This window comes from Stigmatopora nigra, chromosome 11 (genome assembly GCF_051989575.1).
Source record: "Stigmatopora nigra isolate UIUO_SnigA chromosome 11, RoL_Snig_1.1, whole genome shotgun sequence".
In the NCBI taxonomy this organism is placed as follows: Eukaryota; Metazoa; Chordata; class Actinopteri; order Syngnathiformes; family Syngnathidae; genus Stigmatopora; species Stigmatopora nigra.
This window is the reverse complement of record NC_135518.1, coordinates 1,423,605-1,450,668: the sequence shown is the minus strand read 5'-3', so window position 1 is coordinate 1,450,668 and position 27,064 is coordinate 1,423,605. Positions and strand designations below refer to the sequence as shown.

Below are 27,064 nucleotides of genomic sequence, written 5' to 3'. Positions count from 1 at the left end.
TTACGAACAAGTTACGTTCTGAGCGCTTGTCCATAAGTTGAATTTGTTCGTAAGTTGATTCAGTGCTATATTTTGTATTGTAATTTATGTTCAAGGCCTATATAAGTATATTAAAGGTTTATATAAGTACATTTGTATGTTTAAGGCTTGTATAAAGATGGCGGCGCGCTCGGGCGCAGCGGCTCATTGCTCTCCAGTTCGTTCGTCGAAAGGCAAGACACCCAATTTCACAACTTACTACGGACTGACTGTCGATATCCCCAAGAACATCCGGAGACCTCCGGGATCTCCGGGGATATCCAACCCACCCAAAGTACGCCGTAGACGGCGAAGAGAAAGGAGGCAGGGGAGCGGATGTCGGGCGGCCATTGCGGTTGGGCTACGACACTCCAAGCCCCGCTTCCTAGTATCTTTTTGACAAACACCCGATCCATTAACCACAATTTTTGGCGTGGATCTGCCTTCTACAGGCGAACTGAGGGAGGGTAAGTAAGAAGACAGTGAGAGGTAAGTGATACATTTTATTCTTGTTAGCATCGGTGAGGCAACAAGAGGTGATGCGATGTTTCCATCGTGGCGGAGTGCTAACAAGTCTGAATATGTCAGTTAAGGGGTCTTGCCTGGGATGGCGGACCAGTGGAGAAGCACTACACAATTTTGTCATACGCAGCTGAGGGTATGATGACTACTAGGCTTTTTGTCAAGTCAATGATGACGACAATGCCTATGTCTGATAATACAAGTAAACAGCTTTGTTTTGTACTAAAAAAACCTTGGAGAATACATACAGTACTGTATACATACATGAGAGATGGAGAGATTTACTAGAAACCTGCCGAAAGAAGCTATCTAGTGACGATTTTTTTTCCAGTTTTCTTGTATTTTCATCATAAATGCAGTAGCACTGTATGGCATCATTCAATTGATTTGCAACCTTTGTGCAACGTTCAATATTTGGGTCCTGCTGCTCGATCTTTGTTTATAAATGGTACTGACGGTTGAACGATTCAAGTTGTATTCCTGCGCAACGCTCACCACATTCTCACGCGCATCAAGCTTCTTTATTATTGCCACTTTAGTTACAAATGAAATGGCTTGCCTCTTCCTTGCACCTCCCTCACTAGAAGCCCTTTGCTTTTCACCAACCATATTGAATAATGGATGCACCAGATATTTAATGATAAAAATGAAAAATGTTCTTTGCGCACTGGGGATATGTCACGCACTTCCGCAACTTCCGCACTGCAACGAACTGGGCAGAAGAAGGTGGATGCTGGGTGAGCTGAGCTCTCACAGCAGGAAAGAAGCTCTACTTGGAAAAAGGCAATGCAAAATCAAACTTACATTTTTGGACATAAATGCAATTTGCAGACATGTTCGTATGTACCGTTGTCCGCATGTAGGGGAGCGTCTGTACTCTAGACTTGCCACATTATGCGCCGACTGAGCATCAATTGGCCCTTGGGGTTGCTGAAGCAAACGTGTGTGCAGAAATGGTTTTTGCTATGGGATAAGGTTGTGCTTGCAGCATATTTAGAAATTATGGGGTCTCGGCAAAAAATTGTGATATGGTTGGATGTCGGATGAGGAATTAAATTAGCTTATTATGGAGTAATGGTAGTCTTCTCTAAAATGCATTATTCACAGTTAAAAAGCGACATTTCAAACATGATACCTCGCTGGGAGAGAGGCATTTGTAAACAAAGCAAAACAAGGAATTAGTGACAGATAAGATGTGTGAGGAGACAACCTGCTAATGCAGCGAGTCTAAAGCTCAGTGATAGAAAATCTGTTAAAATATTGATTTGTTTTTCTTCAAATTGGGAATAGAGCAAGATAGCCATTTTTGACCAACTTGTTGATTTCGAAGGGCTCCTAATTAAAGAAAACTAGCGTTTGGAGGATTAAAAATTATTAATACTGTCTTTGATAGGTTGGTTTGTTCAAAATACTTTAACATCAGAGATTAGCTGGTTATTGCAAAGGGGATGAGAAAATGTACAATATTATAACAATGGTGACAATTTGTGGGTCTTTTTTTAAATACTGAAATTTGTCATTAGGAAATGCGTAGTGGAAGGTTATTTTGTCTAATTTACTTGTAGGGTTTAATTGTGGTAAAAGTGAGCTACAGAAAATAGCTCTTATCTTATGTAAACATCATATGGGGGCAAATTAAATCTTGAGTATTGAGAATTATTTGGTTGTTAATGATATCAAACATGAAAATAACAATGCAAAAATGGCATTCATCCAAATGATTAGGTAAATTGTACCTGGCTGGTTTGGATAAAATAATTGGTTTGGGATAGGCATAATTTCTTTAGGACTGAAGAGGCATGGGGTGTTTTCAGTGCATAGAAGACATTCCCTCTTTTGTCCTGAGGGGTGAAATATCCTTTGGCAATGGGTCATATTGATGACTATTGGAATATAACGGATTGCATGAGCATTGAACAATTGATGACAACCAAATTACTTTGCATTCTATTGCTTTGAAGGCATAAAAATTGAGAATTTTAGCATAAATTTTACAGGCTTGACATTGCAATTATGGGGTTGATGCAACTAAATGTTAGAGATAACGATTGACGAGGAAAATCTTAGATAAGTTGGAAATAGACCGTTCCCCCAGCTCCAAAATATGCCTAAGAAACAGATTGTTTGTCGCTTTGGGTTTGACAAAACGGGTTGGCGCACGAGTTGTGGAATATTTGCGGAATTTGAATCCCAATTTTAAAATCAATAAATAAATTTGAGTTGTATAACTTAATGCAAAACAGGTTATTTTTTTACGAACGGTTAATATGCTTGTGTTAAGGTGCGTGTTTCAATGTGTCAGTTTTTCTGTTATTGCATTATTGCCAAGCAAAGAGTTAATCACAGCCACTCGCATAGCATTCGCTCAGGCTGACGGACTAGGGCGACGAACGGCGGCAATTGAACTTCCAAAACACATTTCTATTTGTGGATGTGTGGCGCGCATATCTAATACGTTAATTAGCTATTTCCTTCGGGAATGATTATTGCTGATAGGACAGCTAAAGGATGAAACTACCAAGAAGCCCCACTGGGGATGGTGGTTTCTACCTGCGAGAAAAATTTAAGGGCCACTGATGTATGGGTAAACCCCCCAAATAAAAAGACTAGTGATTAGCACATCAACCTTACGGTTCTAAGACCTACTAATGAAAGCCAGAGGGATCCCGACCTCCTAGTGTGTGTAGTATTCCTGGTGTCCTCGAGAATTTGTGGGATTTCTCCGGGTATTCCAGTTTTCTCCCACAAACCAAAATGATGATGACTGATTGAACACTAATTTCCCTGATTATGAATGTGAGTGTGAATGGTAGTCTGTCTTCGTGTGTTTTGATTGGCTGGCGACCAAGATAACCAATCAATCAAGTATTAAGGTAGAAAATGATTTGGAAATTTGAAATAGATTTTTCTGACATCGCTATTAAGCCCATTTTCAGGGATGGCGGCGACAGATAATGGAAAAAGGAAAAAAAGTTTTGTCAAATGACATTTTTGAGAATGCAGCAGCAGTACTCCAAATGTGACAAAACTTGACATGGAGGAACAATAATCTGCTCTGCGAAATGGGAAATTTGGGAGCACTGAGGAAAAAACAAAACCCAAATTGGTACATCAGCTTACTTGGGTGAGCTGCTTTTAACAAAGCTGGCTTTGGAATGTCCTGTCTCAACAGGGGAGATGGTGGCCTTGGTTCGGTGCCACTAAACAACTTAGATGGTTAAGTTGGTTGCAGAATATGCTTAACCTGCACAGCAAATCAGAACACAATTTGAAAATCCAAAGAACCATTTATTAATTGTGATAATGGCACCCAAATTGTGTTAAAATAATTGGCTGGATTGATAAAAGGTTCCATATCTTGTTATGATGTCACTGTGCCTAAAAAACAGCGAGTTCAACCGGACAACAACATAAGAAAATACTATTGGTAGACCATACAAATCGCCATTATTCACTGCACGATTGGAACTGGATAATGATAATTAGAGACCGGCTTTGTCGTCATCATCAACAACAAAAGCTTAATTGTTGATGAGGTTAATCTGGCTGACTACATAAACGGGGAAAATCTTTAAGAAAACGCATTGAATTTGGGTTAGGAGACTGCTTCTGAACAGGAAACCTACAGTATTAAGAAGACACACTAGCACGACCCAAAGTGGTAGCGTCCAACGTGTTGCTGACCAACCAGCACATGAAAATAGCCGAGGAGGGATGTGGATCCACCTTCGCACTGTAAGAAAGTTCTCTCAGCTGAAATGTTTGACAGTTGAGAACAGCTTTTTGATGTAATAAAATGAAACGGCAACCTCTCCAATATTGATTGGGAAGATTATTGCTCAGTGAGTAATGCCATAAACTATAGGGAACTCTTTTATATTGGTTTTATTGTCTCCATATGCAAAACAAGGTGAAAGCGTTTCAATTGAGACTCAACCTTCTTACAGAGGGTTAAAACAAAATACCAGGCGAGGGAAAATACATTCAGATATAACACCTTCCCCAATCACCATTCTTTGGGGAGTGTTTTTGCAAAAGAAAAAACAAAAACGTGTCCCGCTTGTGAAAAAATAGGAAAATTATCTAAACCGGGTCTATCCTGTTGCGAAAGCAGTAAATGACAAGCCAATTGTTCCACTGTGCTAACTTTACCTGTTTGAACCTTACAGGGCATGGTCTGAATCTGGATGCGGTAGATGAGACATGGTATGCCAATTTTCCAAGACAAAGAGCACCACTGATTTCACGTTTTGGCTTATGGTGGTGAAGTAGTGCAAATAACATATATATCGACAAGAAGTAAACAGTTTTTTACCAGTATCTGTTATACAGTCAAGGAGATACAATTGACGATCCGACTTATGGGTTGGTTTGCCAAATTGCAGCAGGAGTCTGTTTATCTTTGGGTAACGCCAAATAAAAATATGAATAGGGTCAACAACAACCATTACAATGTCCAAAAAAAAGAAATCAGATTTGAAGCAATGAGGGAACAGCTGGCAGTCACCAGTCTCAGGGTTTTCCAGGACCGCAAAGCAGTTGTTATGCTTCTGATGGTTGATGTGCTCTTGGTGGAGCAGGGGGCGAGTGCAATGTTTGGCAATGTTGCACTCAACGACACGTCACCAAATGGGTCCCTAACCAGAGGCGTTGAAGGCCTGCGGACCCTGAACCGGAAACGAAGAGGCACTCAGGAGTGAAACTGTACACCTGGGCAGACTGATGGGATAAGACCTTCGGCAAAAATTTGGCCTTCACCGAGGTAATATCAATGGCTGCTTTGACAATGTGTGGGGATTGTCTTATCTCCTGCTTACTCTCTTTGCTAAACCGACTTATGGTTGGTGCAATTGCTCTAACAAATTCCAAATTGCAATAATTATATCTGGTTATTATACAGCATACTGGTGATAACATTGATGTCCAGGATTAGGCAAATTATGGAAATGAGTTGAACGAGAATGATTTTGTTCTTCCTTTTTCAGAAAAGACATGCAAGTAAGGTGAATTCAGTTAAAGTTCGAGAATACATACCTTCCAAGTGTATTTGTATTTGTCAAAAATTAAAAAAATTGGGATTACTGACAAATATATAAAAACAGGTTAGTGTCATTAGTCTTACATTATTATATATTTGCTCGCAATGAATGTAATAAGTAAATATTTGTGCGTGCATTTGGGAATGCCTATTCGTGAATCTATCACGCCTATAAGCTGTACCCTGGATTCAGTTATCATTTTTTTGCGACAAATACATTTTATAAACGAGAATATACGGATTCTATTCATAAGTAGTCACATTTAAGTGACTATTCTCTTGCCGCTATGAAATGAGTGTTTCTGCGGGGTGCATGGCAATGAGTTTTAAATGTCAAACCCAAATACATATCAAAACTAGTTGGGATTCAAATATTGCACTTGTCAATATAACAAAATCCAAAATTCTTCCATATAATGTGTAACTCTTCTTCGGAGATAGAGCCGTACAGATAGAGCCAGATCTACAGATAGATGTACAGATCTACAGATAGATGTACAGATGTACAGATAGATGTACAGATGTACAGATAGATGTACAGATAGACGTACAGATGTACAGATAGATGTACAGATAAATGTACAGATGTAGATAGATGTACAGATAGATGTACAGATAGATGTACAGATAGATGTACAGATAAATGTACAGATGTAGATAGATGTACAAATGTACAGATAGATGTACAGATAAATGTACAGATGTAGATAGATGTACAGATGTACAGATAGATGTACAGATGTCCAGATGTACAGATAGGTGTATCGAGATAGAGATATGTATAGATAGATAGATGTATATAGAGAGATAGAGATATGTATACATAGATAGATGTATATAGAGAGATAGAGATATGTATACATAGATAGATGTATATAGAGAGATAGATCTATAGATAGATAGATGTATAGATAGTCTTCCCCCGCTACTTCGTGCATCAGTTAACACGGACGCAGAGTTTCGGATAGAGCTGTACAGATAGATGTACAGATCTACAGATAGATGTACAGATAGATGTACAGATGTACAGATAGATGTACAGATAGATGTACAGATGTACAGATAGATGTACAGATAGATGTACAAATGTACAGATAGATGTACAGATAGATGTACAGATAGATGTACAGATAGATGTACAGATAGATGTACAGATAGATGTACAGATGTACAGATAGATGTACAGATGTACAGATAGATGTACAGATGTACAGATAGATGTACAGATGTACGGATAGATGTACAGATGTACAGATAGATGTACAGAAGTACAGATAGATGTACAGATGTACAGATAGATGCACAGATGTACAGATAGATGCACAGATGTACAGATAGATGCACAGATGTACAGATAGATGCACAGATGTACAGATAGATGCACAGATGTACAGATAGATGTACAGATGTACAGATAGATGTACAGATGTACAGATAGATGTACAGATGTACAGATAGATGTACAGATGTACAGATAAATGTACAGATGTCCAGATAGATGTACAGATGTACAGATAGATGTACAGATGTACAGATAGATGTACAGATGTACAGATAGATGTCCAGATGTACAGATAAATGTCCAGAGATGTCCAGATGTCCAGATAGATGTACAGATGTCCAGATAGATGTCCAGATGTACAGATAGATGTCCAGATGTACAGATAGATGTATAGATAGATGTCCAGATGTACAGATAGATGTATAAATAGATGTATAGATGTAGAGATAGATGTATCGAGAGAGATGTATAGATAGAGATGTATAGAGAGAGATAGCGATATGTATAGATAGATAGATGTGTATAGAGAGAGATAGAGATATGTATAGATAGATAGATGTATATAGAGAGATAGATCTATAGATAGATAGATGTATGATAGTCTTCCCCCGCTACTTCGCGCATCAGTTAACATGGACGCAGAGGTTCGCAGATTTTTTAATACAAATATTACATTGAAACAACATATTTTACAGTCTTTTTTGTTATAACATGAATTTCACTCTCGCTACTTGTATTCTATATGGTGTACTGTATACTGGGGGGTATAAAAATGGAATTAAATTCAAATTAAGCATTTTGGAAGGGGAATCCCAACTTCGCGGAAATGCACTTATCGCGGGTGGTACCGGTCCCCAATAACCGCGATAAGCGAGGGAACACTGTGTATGTGTGTATATGTATATGTATATGTATATGTATATGTATATGTATATGTATATGTATATGTATATGTATATGTATATGTATATGTATATGTATATGTATATGTATATGTATATGTATATGTATATGTATATGTATATGTATATGTATATGTATATGTATATGTATATGTATATGTATGTATATATATATATATATATAGAGAGAGAGAGAGAGAGAGAGAGAGAGAGAGAGAGAGAGAGAGAGAGAGAGAGAGAGAGAGAGAGAGAGAGAGAGAGAGAGAGAAAGAGAGAGAGAGAGAGATGTATATATCGAGAGCGAGATGTATAGATAGAAAGAAAGAGACGAACTTTCCAACTTCGTGGAAAAGAATCCTGAAAGTATTCATGAGTTGTGCTCACTTTGACGACATGTCTTGTGCATTTCAGAAACATTAGTAAATGTCGTCAAAGGCAATCGTCTTTGAATAGTTTTTTTTCCAGAATGTTCGTCAACCAGCACTCCAGAAGCAGGTAAGAACCATTGGTGACTTATAAAATGGGTGTAAAATTACATTTCAAGTAAATCAGAAAAGGTTTATGCTTGTTGTTGATTAATGTTGTTGTTTCAATTCTTAATGATTTGTTTATTGTGTTTTCATGGTTTTGTGCTATCTCTATGATGCATCCCGGTAGGTTTCTCTTCTGCGTTTTAACACGGCTTTATATATATACTATTCATTTTGTGACATAAATACATCCTTTTGTGATAATTTTCTCTTTTTTTGTGTGTTCTTTCTTACATAATTGGGACATGTTGACCAATTTTATAAGGTTTAGTTTGTAGATGTGTGAGGACCGTGAAACGAAGCAGAGAATTTACATATAAAATACACCTCTACTACAACAAATTTATTTTGTAAGTAGAGGAATGACTGTAATTAGAAGGGATAGGTTCCTCCTTCCTTTGTTTGTGTGCATGTGCAACGGGAAGTCTCACCCAGAGACATGTTGACCAATTTTATAAGGTTTAGTTTGTAGATGTGTGAGGACCGTGAAACGAAGTAGAGAATTTACATATAAAATACACCTCTACTACAACAAATTTATTTTGTAAGTAGAGGAATGACTGTAATTAGAAGGGATAGGTTCCTCCTTCCTTTGTTTGTGTGCATGTGCAACGGGAAGTCTCACCCAGACAGGCGCACATGTGACAGAGCGGATGAAGTACGACTGACAGATGACTCCAAACAATCTGATGAAAAATGGAATGAATAAAACAAAAAATGAGCCTGCAAATTGTAGAAAATGTGACAAAGCTCTGAACAATATTTTTACCATCATCACTGCAGGCATTCTCTAAATCATAAGGGAGCTCCTCCTCACTACAACTGCATTCTATCAGCATTACACACTCCGGGCTGTATGACAGAGTACAAGACAATATTAGTGGATTCAAAAACAATCACTTTTACAGTCGGTGTACAGACGCTCCCCTACTTAAGAACATTCGAGTTATGAACAACGGTACATACGAACATGTCTGCGCATTGTGTTTATGTCGAAAAATATTCGTAAGTTAGATTTTGTATTGCGCACCTTTTTCCGAGTAGTGCTTCTTTCCGCCGCTAATACCGAAGCCTGGCGCTGTGAGAGCTCAACGCAACCAGCATCCACCTTCCTCTGCCCAGTTCATTGCCCAGTTTTCATTTTTATCATTAAATATCTCGTGCATCCATTATTCAATTTGGTTGGTGAAAAGCGAAAAGCTTCTAGTGAGGGAGGTGCAAGGAAGAGGCAAGCCATTTCATTTGAAACGAAAGTGGCAATAATAAAGTAGCTTGATGCGTGTGAGAAAGTGGTGAGCGTTGCACGGGAATACAGCTTGAATCGTTCGACCGTCCACGTACCATTTATAAACAAAGATCGGGCAGCAGGACCCAAATATTGAACGTTGCACAAAGGTTGCAAATCAATTGAATGATGCCATACAGTGTTACTGCATTTATGATCGAAAAAAAAAAAGAAAACTGTAATCGTCATTAGATAGTTTCTTTCGGCAGGTTTCTAGTAAATCTCTCTTTCCATCTCTCATGTATGTATACAGTACTGTATGTATTCTCTCCATTTTATTAAGTTTTTTTCAGTACAAAACAAAGCTGGTTACTTATACAAGCCAAAACATACAAATGCACTTATATAAAACTTCAATATACTTATATAGGCCTTAAACATAAATTATAATACAAAATATAGCACCGAATCAACTTACGAACAAATGCAACGTATGAACAATCGCTCGGAACGTAACTCGTTCGTAAGTAGGGGAGTGTCTGTATATAAGTGAGCTGAAAGCAATGATCCGAAGGTAGCATCACACATTTTAGTCAATCTTAAAACTGAAGAAAATTATTTATGGATGAAGTAGATTTATTAATTTAGACAAACATTTATTTTATGACTTACAGAAATATGGCATCAATAGCAAGCACCCTCCAAACATGAGACATCTGGGGCAGTTTATGATAGTAGTACAGTATGCCAAAATGCCTGTAACTAGGTGCAAATTATGGTTAACAATTACAATAAATGCTGGAACTGTCATTGCCTGCCAATTGAGGTTTTATCCAAAAGTACTGACTTGAACTTTGGAACAAGACTAAATACTTAAATATTTTATAATATAAATCATTGCTTTAAGTCAGTGGTGTAGAATACTTACTGAGCATCTCTTGCTTCACAGTGATGAGGGGTGGAGGACAAGAATAAAGATGTGACGCAGTCAGTTTGTGGCAGCTCTGTCAGTTTTATGTCATCAATCTTGGTCACTAAGCCCATTGGAGCTCCTGAAGAGAAACACAGTGGTTGAGTATGAGGACCATGTATGAAATGTGCAAACACTGTTCAAGTTCTTATTACCGGGGAGTTTTATATCTGACGGTCCATGTTGTTTCTTTTGTGCTGTACTGTCACTGAGGACATTTGACATGTGACCATTAAGCTTCCGACATAAAATTTTATTCATGTCCAGTGAACTTTCAGGGAAATTTGTATGTGCATTCGGTCCTCCCCCCATTAAAGGTTTAACACTAAAAAGCGGTGGGAAAGCACCTATGACTTGAAGAGGATTATTTATCAGAGCTAATTTAGCATCTCTGTTTTGTGTTTGACTGAACTTTGCGACTGAGTTCCGCTTTTTGGAATATATCACCGGACGAATCTTGCTCATTTCAACTTGGTCTTTGAAGCTGGAGATATCCTTTCCCATCTTTTCATCTTGATCTTGACAAGGGATAATGCAAATACAAGGCACTGATGGTGTGGAAGAAAGGTCTGGAGCTTCAGGCTGAGAGGACAAAAAATAACAAAAAAGAGCTTTTAGATCAGATAGCCGTTCTTTTGATAACCTAAGTTTCTGAGTTCGTGTTTTGCTTCATGAATCAAAGAAATTTATTCAAAATATGTCTATTTCTATGTGATTTCTGTTTAACTCTAAATACACCCATCTTGTTTCGAATGTGTCTAAGCAGGATTCCAAGTTCGGTGGCCACTTCCGTCTGAGGACGATTTGATGTAATACCCCAATGGTACTTTTGATCATTTTTTTAAGTGACTTCGTGGGCTTCTAAATTTAAAATGTAAAAACATCCCTGAGGGGTCCCATACACAAGTAAAGTCATATATATTGCATCATAGGCGCCGTTCAGAGCGGCTGCTTGTTGCAGTAGCTGCCTAAACCTTCACTCTTATTGTTTTTACAGCTTTTATCCTATTTTTACATTTTTTGGTCTCTTAAGATTTTACTTGTTACTTTACTTTACTTCAGACCCAGCATTCCATCTATTATGGGGAACGTAAGATCTCTTCCCAATAAGATGGAACAGCTAACGGCGCTTCCCAAACAACAACAACAATATCGGAAAATCTGCATTATGTGCATCACTTAAGTCCTTGAGTCTTTGCTTAATAATAATCAGACATAGGCATTGTCGTCATCATTGACTTGACAAAAAGCCTAGTAGTCATCATACCTTCAGCTGCGTATGACGAAATTGTATAGTGCTTCTCCACAGGCCCGCCATCTCAGGCAAGACCCCTTAACTGACATATTCAGACTTGTTAGCACTCCGCCACGATGGAAACATCGCATCACCTCTTGAGCGCCATCAATCCGGTGACTGCAAGTTGCCTCACCGATGCTAACAAGAATAAAATGTATCACTTACCTCTCACTGTCTTCTTACTTACCCTCCCTCAGTTCGCCTGTAGAGGGCAGATCCATGCCAAAAATTGTGGGTAATGGATCGGGCGTTTGTCAAAAAGATACTAGAAAGTGGGGCTCGGAGTGGTTGTTGTCGTAGCTTAGCTTAGCCATAATGGCCGCCCCGGCATCCGCTCCCCTGCCTCCTTTCTCTTCGCCGTCTACGGCGTACTTTGGGTGGGTTGGATATCCCCGGAGATCCCGGAGGTCTCCGGATGTTTTTGGGGATATCGAAGGTCCGTCCGTAGTAAGCTGCGAAATTGGGTGTCTTGCCTTTCAACGAACGAACTGGAGAGCAATGAGCCGCTGCGCCCGAGCGCGCTGCCATCTTGAATTCTAATAGGCTAAGACCAGACTCTCTCGTCTCCTTGGACGGCTTTCAGCTGGTGAGGGCGGACAAAGATGCTGAGGAGAGCGGTAGGAAGAAAGGTGGGGGACTAGCTGTTTTTATTAATAGTAGATGTGCAGCCCCAGGCATATTACTGTGAAGGAGCAACTTTGCACTCGATTATGGAGACTATCAAGATATGGAACTAGTGGCTGTTAGCATCAGGCCGTTTTACATCCTGGGGGGAGGGGGGGTGTTCTCGCACGCTATCGTAATAACTGCATATACACCTCCTTTGGCCGATACAGCAGTGGGTCGCAGGCTGCATCTTGCTACTGTAAACCGGCTACAGATGTCAGACCCCCAGTCTCTCCTTATCTCTGGTGATTTTAACCATGCTCCCTTGGCTTCTACTCTCCCCACCTTCACTCAGTGTGGGAAGTGCCACACCAGGGAACAAATAACTCTGGACCTGCTGTATGCCAACACATAGGAGGCATACAGCTCAGTCCCCCTACCCCCACTGGGCCGCTCAGACCACAGCCTGGTCCATCTGATCCCCACCTACATCCCTATGGTGAGGAAAATAAAACCTACCACGAGGATCATACAACAATCATACCCCGGGCATTCTTCTGGTTAACAGGGCTGTTGAATTAAGATAGCGGAAAGCGTAGCAATGGTGTGAATTTCAAGGCTTTTAGACCTGCAATTTGGTACTTTTCAGAAATCAGCCGCCCCGGGCGTTCCGCCGCCCCCGGGCGTTCCACCGCCCGGGGGCGGCGGAACGCCCGGGGCGGCTGATTTCTGAAAAGTACCAAATTGCAGGTCTAAAAGCCTTGAAATTCACACCATTGCTACGCTTTCCGCTATCTTAATTCAACAGCCCTGTTAACCAGAAGAATTAGGTAAAACATCATCTGGGTTACAAGTTCTGACGAATGATTCGTCTTGTGTGAGTAACTTCAGCGTGGCAATCGTCTCCAAAAGGACGGACATTTGCACATTGCACAACATGCAAGCGTGACTGCAGCCTGACACATATTGGAATAACTGACTGTAAAACACAAGTAGAAGAACCCAAAAATAAAAATTAACTTATTTTCATTATGCTGTACTTTTTCAATAGTTTGAAAACAACAATATTTTAATTAATGTAAAAACATATTAAGTTTTATTTAAACTGTCCTACGCTTGGTTTTTTTTACATTTTATATCGATTTTGCGTGAACTGCATTCACTCTGGAAATACTCTGGAAATGGGACAAGGGTACTCCTGAAATGGGTTTCCCGAGGATGGCAGCTCTAGGGTGTAATGAATGATCTGCTAACATAAAAAGACAAAAAAAAAGGAATATCCCCAAGACCGGTAACTTCAAAGATTTTTCGGTTGCATTTTCAGGTGATGCTTCTCAAGGAAATAGGTTCTACACAAAGTAACTTTAACCTGGGTTACATACAATGCTCTGAACTTTAGCACTTTTTATGAGGAACTTTGCATTCAAAAATTGTATTGCATAATAAGTTTGAAAGTTGCGGTATATTTTCAGTTCAACTTTAAAGAAAACCTTTTTGGCAGTTGGTTTATTCTAATATTCTTTTTTCCTCCTTGTGGCAGATGCTATGAAGAGCAAATGGCAAATTGTTAATGTATATCAAATAAAGACCATTTCAACCAAAATTAAAAGTAAAGATTGTGATTTTTGTGAAGGTAGATTTTTTTCTGGACATATGCAAGTCTACTTAGTTAGTTATTCTAAATTGTATTTGGTACCTCAAACACATTCTGCTGCATTGAGAGACATTCTTGGACTGGATGCATCGTGCGACCCGGAACATTCAAGATTTCTTGTTTCAGCATGAAAGAAGAATGGTCGCCAGTCTCCATGACGCTGCTTACGATTGGCATCACTCCTGTTATCTTGATTGCACTTGGAATGTCATCAAACATTAATGGTTGGCCTGGCAAGGCTGCAGATTGGGATTTTGTGATGTTCCCGTGCTTCGGAGTGGAGGAAGAGCCAGGAACCTTGGCGTGCTCTTGGTTGTGAAAAGGCACTTGAATGGTCAAAATATCTTTTGGGTCAGTGTTGACCGACAAACTGAGAGAAGTGTGTGCCTCGAAGCATGCCTGGGCCCTTCCATCAGCACAGGGCAATGTATTGTTAAACATGCCCCCCACACACACACACACGCACACACAGACTAAGACAAATTATTATCCTTTGAAAAAACTCTTGAGGTATTGGGAGATGTCAGCTCAAATTGACCAAGCTTGATAATATCCTGGATTTTTTGGAGCAGGAAGTTCTTGTGAGTTGCTGCTCAACGAGAGCAACCATCACTACATGTCAAGCTAAAATGCTTGCAAAGACGAGGTCAAGGGACTGCTGGTGATGAGAAAGCATCACGTGTTTTCTGGACGTGTTCACACATACAAATGCATTCTTTTCTCTATACCGTTCGTGTTTTCCTAAAGGGTTTCAGAATCCAAAATGACTTGTTTTTCTGAAGGTGTTCAGAATACAAAGAAAGAGGGCGGGCATAAATACGAGGAGGTTTGGCCGATTTCCTATGATCCACCCTCATATGATTGTTTTTCCCAGAACACAGAACAGGTGGATAGTTGAATAGCCTCCAAGCTTGGGTCACTGTAAAAATAAGACATTGGTTTAGAAATGGCCTACCAACAAACAGGTTTAGGAAAAATACTTCAACAGAATTCTCTTAGTTTTAGTAAGTGTGCTTTAGGTCATCACATCTGCACAGAATGGAAAGTTTTGTTTTTTTCTTTCACAAAAATCTTCACCGTGAGTATAACTTTTATATGCAACCTCAAGTCCTTGAAGGTTAAAATGAAATTGAAAAAATGGCAATAGTAATTGTCTCCGGTGTTGAAAACAAAAATAATGACCTTGTTGCATGTTTCACTTTCACTAAGCCTGCAAAAGACGTTCGCATCTTCTCTGTTATAAAATAAGCCAAGATTTTGACAAACATAATTTTGTTGTTTGATCCTATGTTCATTTGCTTATTATTTAAAGCAGGAGTCTCCAAACTATTCCACTAAGGGATGGAGTGAAAGCTCTTTTTTGTTCCAATTGATCCAGCATGGACAGGTAAGACACCAGATTGGTTAAAACCTATCTTATTTATCGGTTGGAATAAAAACCTGCATCCACTGCAGCTTGTTTTTTTTTTTTTCAACAAAAATCAGGTGTAATCAATTAATGGATATTTAATATACAGTATATTATGGGTGATTTTTGGGGAAGATTATGTTTACTTTAATTTTACTTGAGTACAATTTTAGTTTATTCTGCCACCTGCTGCTACAACACACACACACACACACACACACACAAACACGTGTCGAAGGTTAAGTCAATTATTGGTATATTTATTTTTGTTTCATCTTTTGTTTTTCACCAAAAATGTACTGCCCTATAACATTCGTATTATACGAGGACACCATCTGTGATGACTAACGCCCGCTTAATTCCAGCCTTAAACCTTTTTTTAAATAAGGATACGAAAATAATCTACCAAAATTCCAAAATAGCGCTGTTTGATAGGAGCTAACGAGAAATATATCCATTTGAAATCTCATGTATTGTTTTATGCTTGTTTAAGCGCTGCATAAATAAAATTGACTTAGTAATAATAATATTTGCTCAAGACCGATACGTTTAAAAGACGAGTGTAACAAGACCTAGAGCAATATGGCAATGTTAGCACCACATTTGAGGTCGAACTTTATCAGACACCTGTGCCTCGCCTCGGATTTTTACACGAGTAAGTAGCTAGCTTCCCCATTTAAACTAGCTTTCAAACGTGTGTTTATAAACGTTACGACAAGACAAAAGATACATCGAGATAAAAAGGTTCCACGATAGCAATAGCCTGGGACACTCCCTTTAATACTAGAGTTAAGGATAGAAATGTTAAATTTACCAATTTGGACAAAATGAAAAAGGGCAGCACGTTGCTCCGTGTTTCCTCTTTCTCGCCCCGAGAGGAGTGTCTTATCATACTTCCTCATGTCTGAAGATACCAGTAGTGACGCATCACGGACAAAGATCGTCTACTCAGATCGCCAGATTTCCGCCTCGTGAGTTTGTGGCAGCGCCCTCAGCTTGCTCTTTAACGTCACTAAAGCACGTCAGAGCCATTACAATGCTTTTGATCATTAGTGTAACCACCAGAAAGCAGTAATGTATCAAGTATGTGGTGCATCAATCTTCCATAATAAATTACTATTATTTTTTAATTACATTTTAATGTCTTAATAAATTCCTTTTTACTTTACTTTGTAATTTATACTTTTTACTTGTAATTTATGTTTTTACAACTTTCTTTGTTCTATCAGCCTGGTTTCTTTCTCCTATTTATTTTTTTGAAACCATTCAGCTATGCTCATAGGATTAGCATTGAATAATACAAAGCTGAAAGAGCAACACCTCAATTCTGTGGGAAATCCTGAGCTGGACAAAAGTGCTGGGAGAAGAAGGGACACTTCAGACCAATCATTCCATTTATTATTATGGTAGAAATGATGGGTATTGGACAGAGAGTTACTAGATTTCTTTTAATGATGATACCTAAAAGACAATATCCACTGAAACATTCATTGAAATCAGAGGAACCACTCAACGCGTACGAGAATCCAAAGGAAATTGTTTGATGTGTACCATTCCATTGCTTTGTGTTGACCGCGGTGTCTGAAGCAGAACAGATATCACTTCGAGAATCTTTAATTTATTAATTATCTTAAAATATCTAAGTACATCATGTCTGCCTCCCAGGTTGATGCTTTGCTGCGTCTGACAGGCCAGCCAGTAACACATTTGCCTTTTTATTAATTCATAATAAAGTGGTTTCTAGCCTGCATGAGCATTTTAGTTTGCGCAACTTTTTTCTTCCTGAAGCATCTTCACCTTGACCACCTGACCGTTCTTTGTTCTCTTCATTATTTATTTCTTTGAGGTCACAGTAGGAAGAATGCATGTTTTATTACAAAAATTGATTAATAAAAACACTACTGATATCCAAAGTGCACTTAATCTAAATGTGGCTGAGGTATAGACAGGTTATCGGCAGAGATGCCTTTAATTGAACGGATCTATAACATACATTACGCTATCAGACATTTGCGAATAATTCATCCATCCATCGATCTGTCCATCCATCCATTCATTCTTTCATTTTCCCAACTGATAATTCCCACAATGAGAGAGTGCTAAAGCCCATCCCAACCAACTAAAACATCCGATATTGGCGCTGAGTGTCACTGTCAATGGTTAGGGTTTGGAGTAAAACTATATGAGTGACCTGGGGAGCCTGACAAAGAGAAATGGTGCTTCTCTGTGAATACAGTATTGAAAAAACAGATCTGGTAGAAAATGCAATGAAACACATAATGTGATGTTTTTTTCTTATCTTGATAAACTGGAAGATGGCAAAGAATGAACAATCCGTTTCAACTATGGTATCCAATATGTAAAATGTGAGCAATCAAAAGGTAGTCATTAAAAAGTAACCAATCAACAGTGACACATCAGTACTGTTGGACAGTTCACATCAGCAATGTGACTTGCATTTCCATACTGTTCCAAATTAACTTAACCAGCAAATCATTAGTGACCAAATGGGAGAAAACAAATGGATATTGGGTAGCAGCTATAGATGAAAGCAAGTTTACAATGACAAGCCTGAAGAAAAAACAATTCAGTACTGCTCCAATATCCACAAATCCTAATCAGAAAACCCAAATGGGAGTGACAAATGTGAAGTTAGAAACTGAAAGCAGCCTATTGGGAAGAAGATAAATATTTCTTATTAAGGGTCGTCCCATTAATATGCGGAGTTACGAGTTGGCAGAAAAGAACAAGCACTGCATAGTGAAGGGCAGATATAGTGTACAAGTCGCTATAATATCTCTATTTATTAGATATTGTGAAGTAGTGAATGCATTTAGAAATATTCCTGCTTAATATCCATTTTATAATCTCTACACATTAGTGAATTGTACTGCTACTTTTCAAACTCAATATTGGTATATGGTCCTATTTGTCAGTTTGAACATTTGGAAATGTTTTCCTGCATCTTCTAGTATCTAGAAGATGTAGGGAAAACGTTTCTAGAATCTAGAATATGGAAACAAGCATTGACAAAAATAAGTCTCATATGTTGCCAGAAGGATTCATTGACATATCTCTGAATGAGTTAAATGAGCAATAGGGGGATCAATTTGTGAAATTCGATCTCAAATCCAAGTGCAAAAAGTCAGGTCAAATACTTGGATTAGTCATTTGGTTAGGATTGCCCAATTCCCATTATATTCACTTCTCACTTGTTCTTAGGTGAAATGTTTCTGGTTTCTATTTTTCATGTGCAGGATGGATTAATTCAATAGATTATAATAATAAGAAAACACAATATGTGATATGTGTTCCTATAAAAGTGTGTAGTATGTACATAAATTCAAGAGATTCAGCATTTGTGCACACAGAAGTAGTTCCCTTATTAAAAAGCCATGGCCTTCCGGTGTCGCAGTGAGGGCAGTCTCACTTCTTCATATCTTAATCATGATCATTCCGGGCCAATTTTGTCTCCACCTTCCATGATCTCAACATCACACGCTTGTCTTCCTTTATTCATGACGAGAAAAAAAAACACTTCTATGTTTTAAAAGCTGAAGTAAAAATCTATTATCATTTTGTCTCCTTGACTTTGTTTGTGGCCCGATGGGATGAGTGGTTAACGCGTTGGTCTCACAGCTCTGGGGTCCAAGGTTCAAATCCAGGTCATGTCCATCAGTGTGGAGTTTTCATCTTCTCTCCGGGCCTGCATGCATGGTAGACTGATTGGACACTCTAAATTGCCCCTAGGTATCGGTGTGCGAGTGCAAGGTTGTCCGTCTACTTGTGCCCTGCGATCGGCTGGCCACTGATTCAGGGTGTCCCCCTCCCCTGGCCCGGAGACAGCTGGGATATGCTGCAGCACAAACGTCCCTAATGAGGATAAAGCGGTTCAGAAAATCAGATGAGATAGACTTTCTTTGTTTGTCCTTTCCTAGAATGCTTGTTCCATTGCGATAAGCCGGTCACCAGTCAACTGCCAACCAATAATTCTGAATAGTAAGTACTTCAACAAATATATGCAACATGCTTCAAGCAATTACAAACACATTCAATGATTTGTTTAGATTGTTTGTACATTGAGGAAAACAAACAGGTGAGTTCCCATTTGGATATGTCAGAAAAACTGCAAGAATGGAACAAAACATTATATATTATATTTCAAACCTATTTTTCTAATTTTCTTCCCTTCATTGCAGATCCACTGAAGTTCCACAAACTTTCCCATTTTTGTGCATCAAGCCTTCATAGACTTCCGGAAGGATTCTTGCAGGGTCCTGCGCAATAACTTAACATCATCATCAACTTTAATGATGACCCCATTAGGAATGGAAAATGTTTTGAAAAAAATTAAAGGATAGGGCAGGTAAAGTAGGGCTTAGGGACGTCCTGATCCGATATTATTTTGGCTATTTTTGTAGTCTTAGACAGTATCACATTTTGTCACAAAATTTGATACGATCCAGTAGTAGCGTGTGTTTTCAGGTACCATCGAGATTTTCGACTGCAGTAAGTCAAACCACTAAGCAGTCTGCTGAGTGGGAATATTTCTCCTTAGAAACTAATGAGAGTAACAGAGGATGGTATAAAATAAAAGATTTCTTATTATAGTCTTATTAAAGTGAGCCTAGGTGGTAAGCAGGGTAAGGAGGTACCACCAGGACTAGTTTTAAAATTAAACTTTTATACATACATTATTTGTAAAAGATGATAAATTCTAACATGGGATCGGTAACGGATTGGTGTCAGCAAAAATGAATGGAATGATTGAAAGTAAAAAGATCAGCATTGAAACATCTCTCATAGGGAGCTTACTAAATCACAATGATACTCCTTTGGACAGAAGTTTCAAATGTTTGGAGGACGTTGGCCTCTTCCACTGCAAATTAAAATTCATTTGTACTCGGATAGCATATAAAATCTTATAAGTGGTGATTCTCCGTAACAAGTTGGTCTCATAATCACTCCCCCTGGTCGATACTTGATGGCCAGACTCATTGGTTAATGTATGTGATTTGATTGCAGAGACTGCTGGAGCTTATCTCAGTTGGCTTCTGGCGAAAGGCAGACTGCACCCTAGACTGGCCGCCACTCAGTCGTGGAGCACACAGAGAGATAGAGGAATCAAGCCCACGCCTGCTCACACCAGAGTCAGGCGTGTGAACGCTGACATTACGAGGCAGGTATGTATGTGCTGTATATATATTACAAAAGCACGTGGAAAAATCGTTATGTTGAAGTTCATGTATAAATTATATATTGAGCGTTGCTAGTCCTGGAAGTTGTCTGACACAACTCATAATTCAATTGATAGAGGCTATCATTTATACAGTTAAGTCTGTAGCTCTTTTAAACACCTCTATGGACAAGAGAAAAAAATGTGGTCGTGTAGATTTGCTCAGGAATTCTTTTCCTATTGAGCATTTGTTTCCTTTGCATTTTTGAGGAGAATTATCTTCTGTTAAGTTGTATTTGAGAATTTTAACTGAAAACCATAGTGGGAAATAATAATAATTATAAATAAAATTGTAACATTTTTTCCAATGGGATCCATAAGCAATTGATTAAAGCACCTGGAAACATCACTACACTTCTCCTACCCTTTCATCACAATCAGGATTTTAAAATTTACCATACATTCTAATATTGCCAGAATGTAAACTACATCTAAAGCGCACGAAAAAGAGACTTTCTTACACCAAATTGTTACTTTTGCCATTCTTCTCTTGCATGACACAACCTAACTTCGCAAGTATGCCTAAATTTAAACAGAACAGTCTATAGTCATCTTCCAAATCAGGATCAGCTAGGTCAATGCTTACATTAAATCCAAAAGCACTGTTTTGCAACCAAGGACACATGCACCGCTAAAGAAAACAGCCTGATATATGATCTGACTTCGATAATTTTGGGCTACACGTGTGTTAAAGAAACATAATCCCTTGGATCTACAATTTTTCCATATAATTCCTTCTAATGTTAAAATCTGGTAATATTGCAATTAATAAAGGTCATTTGGGTTGGATAAAAAAAGTGGAAGCAAAGAGTATAACAACATTGACAAAAGTAAGAAACCAATGAATGGTTGTGAAATGTTCAAGGTGTGTGCACACAAACACATGCATACACACTGACCTAAGTGTCTGTCCTTTTGCTGAACCTGCATATACACATCAACACAAATGGCGTTCAGAAGACCCCTTGGGATGAGCTGTCACAGCTTTGGTTTCAGTACGGGTTCAGCGTAAGGACAGAAAACACACAAAACACCATTAACATATTAAATATACACACACTGAACCAACTTTCTGACCAAAAATGCATAGGGTAAATGCTAATATGCATTTTTGTGTGCATGTGAGGTCTTTCACACTCTCTCTCACTATCCGAGTGTTATTAATTTCTTAGGTTATCCATCCCTTTTCTTAGTTGATTCTTCGGTACTTCCTGTGCCAGAGTGCAGTCGGCAGGTTCTGACATCCCTGGTACCACCGGCGCATCTCGCTCTCGGTTAATGGTGGTGTGACATTGCATGGAGCTCCTGCTAGGGTGATGTTTAAGATCCCAGCCCACTGGTCCAAAAAGTGAGAAGCACCAGTACTCTGTAATAATGTTGTTAGATTGTTATTTGGAAAATTCGACATGCATATTAATTAATTTAATTAAAAAACATATGTTAACACTAAGTTACTAAGCAATTAATGAATGTGTTGTTGTTATTGCCATCAAAGGACCTAAGCAGTGATTGCAGTAGTTGTCAACAAGTTCTTTTAATTATATTATATATAAATGCCAAGACATTGTTTCTCTTTTTCTGATCGTGTGACATTCTTCTGATGGAAAAACTGTGGTTTGAAGAGCTACAAACTTCAAGCTGTGTTTTTACTCAATTTGTATTTGTCAAGAAAATGTGTACTGTGTTTCTTAAAAAGATATAATAAGCCTTTACCAGGTGGTCCAGCAAGCAGGTTGATGGACTGATATGAGTCCAGGTGTTGTCCTCCCAACTGTGGTCTACCTGGGTCTGGTAGTTTTTAATTGACATTATCTCTCTCTGGATCAGAACTACATTAAGATGTTTCTGGGAGCTTCTCAACCTTTTAGACAAAACACCACTGTAACTCTGATCTACAAATAAGAAAACGCGACTTGCCATACAGCCGGCCAGATCAGTTAACAGCTCATTGACAGAGTAACGTTCCTTCAGATCAGCCTGCAAGGAAAAGGAGGTGATTATGAATAGGTAAAATGAAAGTCTTCCCTGTACAGTCATACCTCTACTTCGGAATGCCTCTAGGTACGAAATTTTCAGGTTATGAAAAGTTTTTACATGCAAATTGTGCCTCTAGATTCAAACAAGATGCAAGTTACGAAATCCCCCAAAATGTAAATTAATTCCTTATCCGTTATTTTATTTTGAATACGTATATTGTCGCGGATGCATTGATTCTCACTTTTTAACCACCCTACACTCTACTGGGCTCTCATTGGCTGTCTCACAACAACCCTCCATGTTTCTTTGACCGGTGGTCTGCATAAACTGTCAGGAGTGGCTCGGTTGCCCCTCCTGGTGTGATGTCATTACTGTTATCAGCTGTTGCAATTATGTGAATAGCATTTCCTTGGCTATTTAAGGATTTTGGGTTGTGTTGATCGTCGTTACATTGACTGATTTGTTCCTCGTTGTCATGCTTACGTCATTTGACGCCACGCCACGCGGCATCGTGGGATATCATGTTTCAGTTCTGTCATAGTAAGTTTTTTCAAGCCAAGTTGTTTATGTTACGTTTTTGCCAGTTAATTAAATCAAGGATCAAATGCAACGGAACGGCCTCCCTTTTCTTTCGGCGTCTCCGCATCTGGGTAAACTTTCCCCCGGTCGCGTCGCGCTACGCGACGTGATCATAACATAAACTTGTTTGGGAGAAGCTTTGGCCGAGTGCCCTCAAAGGACTCGCAGTCGACAACAACTATTCGTGTTTCAAGATTCTCGTTTTTTTTCTACCGTCGTTTGTCGTTTTACGTCTTGAAGTTTTTCTTGGAGAAAGCTGTGGGTGCCTTCGACGCACTCACAGTCGAGCCTCAAACGGAACCGAAGCGAAATTGTGTCACGAGAAATTGAACCAGAAGGCGGCTAAGGACAAGTGCGACAACCCTTGGTAGCTGTGTGAGGACCGTGGAACAAATGACAGAATTTACATACAATCACAACTTGAGATACAAGCTGAATGTGTTCAGGGACCGAGCTTGTATGTCGATTTACTCGTATCTCAAATCAACGTTTCCCATAAAAATGAACGAAATACAAATGAATTAATTCCCACCCTTTGAAAAAACACCAAAAACAGGATGTTACAATGGAAAAAACTTATTTATATTGGTTGGAATTCAACCTCTACTAACAGAGAAACAAATAATTTGTGGTTATGATGTTTAATACTAAAATGAGAAATTATTCAGTCCTACAACACGGAGTGTGCAGAGGGGAGTGAGAGAGAAAAAAATATATAGAGAGAGAGACTTGATGGGTGCGCTTGTAACAGCATAAACTTTAAATTTAACTTAAATGAGCTCAGATTCCTGTACACATTTTTACATTAATTGTACGTTACCCTAAATTTGAACCTTCTTGTGCAATAACCAAGGCAAAGAGGTTAATGTATGTTTTTCTATTATTTTGTTCTTAATTTCGATTATCATCATACGCCTTTTCTTTGCAATACCCTTCGTTGTACCGGCTTGCTTTGGATCCATTGTTTTTCCCTTAAATCTACGCTGACTCATGCAAAAAACACAGAAAAAATACAACTCTACGCCCATTGCTCGTAGATATCTTTGTATGAGAGAGATGTGGCCAGGAAGACTGCGCTGAAATCACAAGCAGCCTCGCGTGTCTCGGCCACCTGGCTGTCTCAAAGTTTGTCTCGTATCTCAAGACAAATATTTTCTCAGAATTTTACTCGTTTCTCAAATTGCTCGTATGTTGGGACACTCAAGGTATAATTGTATACAGTACTGTTTTACTTATGACATTTTCAACTTACAAAAAAAGTTGTGGAACCAATTAATTTTGTAAGTGGAGGTACGACTGTCATTGCCCAATGCTCTTCTTAATCTTCGCTATTGCATATGGTTACCGTTTTACCACTAGCTTACAATGCCATTGAAGTTGGCATCCCACAAGAGCATGGTGCCATCGTTTCGTGTGGGAGAGTTCAGGTAGAGCACGAAAGAGTCTGCGCAGTGCTGCTTTCTGCAGACATATGATACATGGCTGCGAATCGCTGTCTTTTCTGTGGCTGAATAGGCACCCTCCAGCTTTTCTGCAATGAAAAAAAACATGGATAAAGACGTTCTCAGCAGTATTCTATTGAAGGCCATGTTTATTTGAATTCTCACCAAGAATGTGCCCACTGCTGGCAAAGAAAGTTTTGATGTGGTCTTTTTGAAAGCCATTGATCCGGAGCATTCTGTAAAACCTCTGAAGATTCTGCACATGTTGCTGGAATGTCATCTGTTGACGCCAGCCCCCTAGGAAAAAAGTACGTATTTCCTTCTATTTGTGGGCTGTACTTCCAATAACTTTTCTATGGTGTATACTAGGTCAATATTAGGTTAGGTTAGTTTAGGTTAGACTTTATTCATTTCATACTCGGGGAAATTCATTTTCTGTAATGATTGATCCTCACTAGTGTTGCGGGGAGATCCTATTCTAGCTGAATTTTGGGCACAAGGGTGGCGGACAGCTTGAATTGGTGGAAACTCCACATAGGTGAATCGACCTGGATTTGAACCCAGGACCCCAGAACTTTGAGGCCTACACGCTACCCACTCATCCGCTGGACCAGGGGTGGCCAACCCGCGGCTCGCGAGCCGCATGCGGCTCTTTGCCCGGTTTCATGCGGCTCTTACGTCCATATCAAAGTTTGTATTTGTGTTTTATTTGCGTGTGCGCTTCGCTTGAGTTCAATACGGTATTTTCGTCAAATGCGCATGTGCTTGGGATGAAAACACCTCAAAGTTTCCCAGTAGGAGCAAGGTCATTTGAGTAAACGTTTTTAACAGAGTGGGAGAGCTCCCGTGAACCAGAAGCGACAATGAACGGCGTCGCGCACACAAAAAGTATCCCAAAGATCGAGCGTCGGCTGAAAAAGCCACACCCCCTGCGAGGCAGACCAAGGCGAGAGTGCTCAGCCGGGAGCAGCCAATAGGAGAGCGAGGTGTACACCCACGTGGTGGGCGCGCTAGTTAAAAGCCATTCATAATAAATGACAGCTCACAAGGAGTGAATGTTGCGCAAAAATAGGCTCTGATTTTATGACAGAAGTCCCACTAAGTAACATGCATAGTAAAAGAAAAACGCTATTGTAAATTATTATATTTTTGTTTGTGGACTTGGTTGAACTGAGAGTTTGTCTGTGTGAGACAGTGCACACAATGTTCATTGTTGATAATGACTGGCCTGTGCTGTTAGTACTGTAGGAGTCAATTTATGTCATTACTATTCTGGTGTGTGACATTTACAATAAATCTGTGTGATGTGGCTCTTTGCGGTAACACGGTAAAAAATGTGGCTCTTGGTCTCTGACTGGTTGGCCACCCCTGCGCTGGACCACCTAATATGACAACAGTTATAACATTTTCTTGAACCATACCAGAGATAAGTATGGCATGGTCACATGTCTGGTAAAGACGACAGGAAAGACGAGTGGACACTGGCTGCTGGTGACAACGTCTGGTGTTTTTGTTCAGCTCACAGCTGGAGATGGGCATACTGGGTGTCTCTATTGGAACCAATTGAGGACACCTAGAAAAATCTCTGTGATCTGTTGAAAATAAGCATATGAGATATTTTTAACGTTCATTCAACAGAATTTTTGGCCAACCAATCACAGGACATAAGGAGACGGACAACCATTTATGTTTAAACCTATACCTAGGGGCAATTTAGAATGTTCAGCCAGCCTAGCCTACATGTTTTTTGAATGTGGGAAGACACTGGAGTCCCCAGAGAAAACCCACGCAAGCCCAGGGAGAGCATGCGAACTCCACACAGTGAGTACCGACCTGGGATCAAACCATCAAATCAAGAGCTGTGAGGCCGACGCACAAACCACTAGACCCCAGTGACACGATATTTTTTAACATGACACATTACTACAATAATCTGACATAAAGTTCATTAGCATTGAAACTCACCAACACATCTTAGTCTCTGTGTCCGATTGTTGTCTCCAGCTCCAACCACCAAAGGGAGAAAGTGGACTTCACAAAGGCGTTCACTGACCGAATTGCTTAAAGCAGTGCCGTATGGAACTCCACCCACTAGCCAGCTATGGCCGTGACCCATTAGCCTCTCAGGTGTAGTCTGCCAATGCTTCATCTGATTCTGACAACGACCTTTTAAGACCTGAGTCAAACATTCATTTCCTGGAAATGCAGACAGGTAGCTCAGAATATCCACACAGAAATCACAAGTTTTGAAATTTTTATAATGGGATGATGAGCATTGATGTTTTTAGAAAAATCATAACTAAGGACCTACAACTTTTGAGTCAAGTTCATGATTCACTGCTTCAGATAATGCCCTATTGCAAGCAATCCTGTTCTAT

At 39.3% G+C, this 27,064-nt stretch overlaps 2 protein-coding genes and 1 long non-coding RNA gene across 11 annotated transcripts in view; 1 reads left to right on the top strand and 2 right to left on the bottom strand.

The window, feature by feature from the left end:
* ttll4 (tubulin tyrosine ligase-like family, member 4) overlaps window positions 1–16,441 on the bottom strand; it is a 49,647-nt gene extending 33,206 nt beyond the window's left edge. For 2 of the 8 annotated variants that reach the window (XR_013327936.1, XM_077728762.1), the window contains exons 1-6: window positions 16,267–16,440; window positions 14,087–14,963; window positions 10,643–11,069; window positions 10,446–10,569; window positions 9,062–9,144; window positions 8,918–8,978 (exon numbers count right to left, since the gene is read on the bottom strand). Coding sequence is in view for 6 of the 8 variants with exons in the window: in XM_077728762.1 (XP_077584888.1) it covers window positions 8,918–8,978; window positions 9,062–9,144; window positions 10,446–10,569; window positions 10,643–11,069; window positions 14,087–14,485 (1,094 nt within the window). In the remaining 2 variants the exon portion in view is untranslated. Of the gene's footprint in view, window positions 1–8,917; window positions 8,979–9,061; window positions 9,145–10,445; window positions 10,570–10,642; window positions 11,070–14,086; window positions 14,964–16,266 lie in introns of all 8 variants that reach the window. The other 6 variants (XR_013327937.1, XM_077728759.1, XM_077728763.1 and 3 more) reach the window with 6 other exon arrangements.
* LOC144204665 (uncharacterized) lies at window positions 14,702–23,275 on the top strand. 2 transcript variants are annotated; one of them, XR_013327939.1, is made up of 5 exons: window positions 14,702–15,122; window positions 15,360–15,431; window positions 19,391–19,451; window positions 19,652–20,635; window positions 21,882–23,275. It is a non-coding gene; the product is annotated as an uncharacterized LOC144204665 (long non-coding RNA). The 2 variants fall into 2 exon arrangements; XR_013327938.1 differs by having other exon boundaries at window positions 19,391–20,635.
* LOC144204664 (uncharacterized) overlaps window positions 16,846–27,064 on the bottom strand; it is a 28,768-nt gene continuing 18,549 nt past the window's right edge. The window contains exons 3-8 of the mRNA XM_077728767.1: window positions 26,652–26,882; window positions 26,108–26,278; window positions 24,852–24,983; window positions 24,609–24,775; window positions 22,402–22,665; window positions 16,846–22,054 (exon numbers count right to left, since the gene is read on the bottom strand). Coding sequence (XP_077584893.1) covers window positions 21,878–22,054; window positions 22,402–22,665; window positions 24,609–24,775; window positions 24,852–24,983; window positions 26,108–26,278; window positions 26,652–26,882 — 1,142 coding nt within the window. The 3' untranslated portion in view covers window positions 16,846–21,877. The remainder of the gene's footprint in view (window positions 22,055–22,401; window positions 22,666–24,608; window positions 24,776–24,851; window positions 24,984–26,107; window positions 26,279–26,651; window positions 26,883–27,064) is intronic.